Source organism: Octopus bimaculoides, chromosome 13 (assembly GCF_001194135.2).
Source record: "Octopus bimaculoides isolate UCB-OBI-ISO-001 chromosome 13, ASM119413v2, whole genome shotgun sequence".
NCBI lineage: Eukaryota > Metazoa > Mollusca > Cephalopoda > Octopoda > Octopodidae > Octopus > Octopus bimaculoides.
In genome coordinates this window covers 44032382-44038466 of record NC_068993.1, presented here as the reverse complement: position 1 = coordinate 44038466, position 6085 = coordinate 44032382, and the positions used below count along the sequence as shown (strand labels likewise).

General features: G+C 35.2%; 1 protein-coding gene across 1 annotated transcript in view; it reads right to left on the bottom strand.

Moving 5' to 3' along the window:
- LOC106877995 (glycine receptor subunit alpha-3) overlaps window positions 1-6085 on the bottom strand; it is a 53073-nt gene that overhangs the window by 22873 nt on the left and 24115 nt on the right. Inside the window, exon 2 of the mRNA XM_014927069.2 lies at window positions 2145-2215. Within this exon, the coding sequence (XP_014782555.1) occupies window positions 2145-2215 (71 nt within the window). The remainder of the gene's footprint in view (window positions 1-2144; window positions 2216-6085) is intronic.

Below are 6085 nucleotides of genomic sequence, written 5' to 3'. Positions count from 1 at the left end.
TACAGATAGATAGATAGTTAGATAGATAGATAGATAGATAGATAGATAGATAGATAGATAGATAGATAGATAGATAGATAGATAGATAGATAGATATTTTGATAATAGACGTAAACTCTCTGATGGGAAGTCAAAACAACAGTTATTGTCTTCGTTTTACATCTGTAATCAAGCATTTAAGTATTAAGAAAACACGGCTCAACATTAAACTAGTTATCCAGACATATTGTCATCTTTCTAGCCCTACACTCACATATACATGCACATGTGAGAGTACTCACCCACACACTTCACTCTTAAATGCTCACTTGAACGTGCGTGTGTGCGATTGAACATAAATGTACGCACCACTTAGATACACATACGAGCACATATCTGTTTATGTGGGTAATTTATCTACGTACACACCCATACGTGTGCAAATACAGACAGACACACACACACACACACATATATACAGGTATATGTACCTACACCTACTATGTTTCTACTATCTTTACGCAAGCATATGTATATTCATATATGTATGCATGTATGTTTATATATGCGCTCGTGTGCGTTTCCCTAGCAGAACTTAAGTCGATCGTTAACGAACTGAGAAGGTTCTTTTTTCAGTGTTTCTGAATGTTTCGAATATATAGGTGAGTTAATGTGCGCCTATATATTTGTATGAATATATATTCTTGTATTCATGAAATGGATATGCGTGTGTCTTTCCGATTGGGCTTGATTTCTTTTTATGAATATCTGCGCATGCGCTAAACGTACATGTGATTGAGGAAATTCAAATGTTGTGTCCCCGGAATGGTTTACAAATTTCCACTGTTGCATTTCGTGAATACCTGTCAGTTATTGTTCTGTCAGTTATTGATACAAATGAAAATCCAGATAGAAAGTTATAAATCAACGCATTAATTCTCCCTAAAGATTTTCTTTTCTTTTGCATAGTTTTAACCTAGACATTACCAACCACTGGGCAGTTAACCTCTACAACCGTGCATGATTTTTCTTTCTTTTTTTTTCTCTATATTAAAACATCAAGTCTGTGGTATTTTTATCGGAATGTTGCTAACAGAATATTTCACGTATATTTCTTCTGGTTCAGGTATGTCTTTGTTATGGTCATCAGGACAATCTCTTTTGCAATTCTGTAAGTGGTTTTAGCACTAAAGCCATGTCTCCTGGGAAGGTACTACCTTGTGAATATTCTGGGGTAGCTGATGAAGATATGGATGATATCTTCCACATCTATATTGTACAATTACATTTTCTATCGTAGTTTTAGTGGGATATTATTCTCATTGATCAAGTGCTTAATAGCTATCACCTGCTACTGAATAGCAAAAGTGTTTCGTCCAAGGTGAAAGGTAATATATCTATCAGATATCGAAGTTAGACTACACTTTCTGACATTGTTGTTAGAATTTTTACCATTTAGTCAGGTGGAGGCGAGACAATATACTTGATACATTTTTCACAGCTTCAGTGAATGAAAAAACTGGAAATCTCGTTCAAATGCGTTCAACAGAATACAATTTTTTAAAGTCACCCAGACGTTAAACTGAGAGATAGATAAGTCTACCACCCATGAACTCAGAACCATCCATCTAGCCAGCCAGCCATTCATTCATCCATCCATTCATCTATCTAGCTTGCTAGCTAATTATCTGTCCCTCTATCAATCTTTCTATCTATCTATCTATCGATCTATTTATCTATCTGTCTGTCTGCCTGTCTTACTATCAATTTATCTATCTATCCGTCCATCCATCCATCCATCCATCCATCCATCCATCCATCTATCTATCTATCTATCTATCTATCTATCTATCTATCTATCTATCTATCTGTCTGTCTGTCTGTCTATGTATGTATGTATGTATGTATGTATTTATCTATCTATCTATCTATCTATCTATCTATCTACCAACACACAAAAGATCTACACATATTTTAATATGAATTACTGACAATTTTCTAACTATATTGACAATAATGAAAAGCAAACCAAAATAAAACAAAAGTTATTTTTTAAATATGTTTTTCTCATTCAGACAGTGAGTCTAGAATAAGATAAATCAGATTTCGTCATAAGAGTCATCTATCTACAAATATTGAATAAGTTGTAGTAGCTGTAAACCTACCTTTATCGAAGTTTGGCGGCAGACGTTTATCATAGACTTGTTCTCGCAACATAACTTGTATCAGCAAAGATCTGAAGAAGAGGTAGAAGCATTAGCTACAGTAGATGTAGTTGATATAGTATAAGTAATAGATAAAAGTATTGTTAGTAGGTAAGCTTTATTTATGTGTAACATACTTAAACTGCCATAACGGCAACAATAATAGTGATTTAAAATTTTAGCACAAGGCCAGTAGTTTCTAGGGAGGGGTTAAGTCGATTACATCGACCACAGTACTTGACTGGTACTTATTTTATCGACCCCGAAAAGATGACAGGCAATGTCAACCTCGACGAAATTTGAACTCAGAACGTAAAGACGGGCGAAATGCCGCGAAGCATTTTGCCCGGCGTGCTAACGATTCTACCAGTTCGCCACCTTAACGAAGATTACAATAATAATCCTTTCTACTATAGGCACAAGGCCTGAAATTTGGGGAGAGGGGTTAAGACAACTAATACTTATTTTATCAACTGATAGTGTACTCAACTGATACTTATTTTATTGACCCCGAAAAGATGAAAGACAAAGTCGACCTCGGCGGAATTTGAACTCAGAACATAACAGCAGACGAAATACCGTTTAGCATTTCGCCCGGCGTGCTAACGTTTCTGCTAACTTGCCGCCTTGAAGATTACAATAATAATGACGATAGACTACTTTAGTGATGGGGATGGCGGTAGTCGAGGTGGAGATGATAGGTGGATGACTTAGTTGATTATGTCGATCCTATTATTTAACTGGTACGCTTTTTTTCGACACCCGAAAGATGAAAAATAAATTTGATAATATCCTGCAGAATTTTAAGTCTGATCATATAGGACATCAACAAAATACTGCTGGGTATTTTTTCAGAGACTAACGAATCAGCTAATCCATTACAACTTCAACAACTCCAAGGAAGGAGCCTTTTTGTCGTCGCCAGAAATAGCCGACAACTCTCCCTTTAAAAAAACACACTGAAGGTGAAGAATCTATTGGACCATATAGTCAGGTTTACATAAAAAGGCAAGATAGACATGACTGTAACGCCTCTGACCACAAATCTAATAGATTAGGGCTTTGGGGATACACAAGAAAAGTTTAGCATTTCACTACAGTAACTCTACGCGGCACTAAATAATAACTGCAGGAAACAATATTTCACTATAGATATACGTGTATGTGTATATATGTGTGTGTGTGCGTGTGCGCGTGCGTGTGCGCGTGCGTGCGTGTATGCATGTATATACATGCGCGAATGTGTATACACACACACGCACTCACACACACACACACACACACACCACACACACTCTCACACATATATTCAAAACAGTAAACAACGCTATATTGTATAATCAACAGTATACAACACTCAGTACACAACACTACACTCAAACCACACTCTGCTGTTTGATTTGAAGGAAACATCGGACAATATTAGACTAAAAGATGAGAATATCATGACTGGAATGTGCTTGATCATAGGTTTGCTCAAAAACAGAAGAGATTATTTGGAGCTAATTATCATTGTCACCGCAAAAATACAGATTATTTTGTGCATTAGGTTTTATCTGTTTCTTTAACTAACGAATATAAATCAACTTAGAAATAAAAAAGACATCAATAACGTCTTTCGATTGAATAGAATGTCACTAATTATGTTTATGGAAAGGAGGTGTTTTGATTAATGAGCTGGTAATACTTTTCCCCGGTGAGTTGTTGATGAACGAAACATAAAGAAAATCTGTTGTCAAGGAAGTTAATAAATATAAAGTAGAAACCGAAATAAAGAAGCGGAAAGTTGAAACAACAGAAATTGAGAAAAAGCTAAAACTTAGCAAAAAAAATAATAATAAAGGTAAATAATGTCATGTCAATGAGATATTAAGAAAATTGTCCACATGGCCAATACCTGTCCGATAAAAGGAAAAAGAAGAAAGAACAAGCTATGTAGAAAAATTGCAATACTGGTTGAAAATTTGCAGGACACAAAGCTAATACTGGTGGAGTATTGCTTGTGACATTGGGTCAAATCCTTCTTGCTAGAAACCGCCAAAGGTGATAATGAAACACAGTACATTAATTAACTGCAGGATATGAAGAAGTTTGGAAGTAATACTTTGTCGCTTGACATTGTCTCTTGATATTTATAAAAGAGTTCGAACTTCCCTGCTCAGGAAATTATATTAGCATTACGAATTATATCAGCATTAAGAACCTAATAGAAAAGCTGCGGTTTAAATATACACCAGAAAAAGATCTCAGAGAATGAGAAAGCGGCTGTACTCTGGGATATGCCAGTCCAGTTAGACAGGGACAACAAGGTTAATCGGCGAGGTATTGTTGGGTAAGAAAACCAAGAGGAGATGTTATCCGAATCTGGGGACTGAATCAGAAAGAATCGATAATATAAAAAGGTGCCTTGGAATAATTTAAAACGTACATGAAATAGAAAAATAAAACCCGAGACTTACAAATATGGAAAACACAGAAAATAGCATGTCTACACATTGCACGCCTAATGGTTTCAAATCATGGCACAAAGGCAGCAATTTTGGGGATGGCTAAGTTGATTGCATCGACCCCAGTGCTACTCATTTTACCGATCGCAAAAGGAAGAAATGCAAGGTTGGGCTCATGGTGAAATTGAATTCTGAACGTAAAGACGGACGAAATGCCGCTACGCATTTTTCCCGGAGTGCTAACAATTCTACCAGCTCGCCGCCTTAGACACTACACAGATATTACACAGAGTAATTTTAATAGAATTAAAAATACAGCACCACAGCACAAGACATATCCAAGGTACCCAGACATTGGATAGACACTACGCAGAAAACATTCCATGAAAATAAGACTACTTCAAAAAAAAAAAAAGAAAGTACCCGTTCTTTTATTTGCCACAAAGGTGAATCTTATATGTACAGTCTATAATCTCATATATACATAAAAACATAAATTAATGCCCTAGTATCTCTCTTTCTGTCGAGTGAAATAAAGTAAGACAGAGAGTACTAGAGATATACTGATATAATATTTACTAATAACGTTTTGATCTTTACATTATCTATAGTGAATAAAAAGTTTGTTTTGCCATTAGGTTGGTTCCTGCTCCATTAAGAGAACCTATTTTAAGAGAGGTACATGATCGTCATCGGTACACATTTTCCATTACACACACACACTCACATATACACAATGTAACCCGTACACATATGTTTGTATGAATATATGTATGTATGCATGTACATATGCATGCGTGAGCGTGTATATGTATATATACGCATATACATATTAGATATATATTATATATATATCAGTAATACACACACACACACACACACACACACACACACATAAATATATACACACATATATATCAAGTTTATAAACACATACATATATATACACCACATAACCATTTACATACACACGTTATGTATGTATGCATGTATGTACATATATGTATACACATAGTACGTATATATACATATGTATATATATATATAAAGTTGTATCTATATCATGTATGTACATCTATGTTATATACATACGTGTATATATGTGTGTGTATATATAATTGTACAAATGTATACGTACATACGCATACACAGACACACACAGAGACACACACACACAGACACACACACACAGACACACACACACACAAATATACATCATCTACGTACTCACATAGAGTAACTGCGCAAAAAAACAGGAAGATATCGATACTCCCAAACTCATACACACAAATATATACACATATACACATTGAAATACATCACAAGTCCACATATATGTACGCTGACAAATGTCGTAACATGTACAGTACGTTTTCCACCGCACAAACATATACACCAGTGTACACAATGATACAGGAAAAACACGGACTCATATATATATATACATATATATAT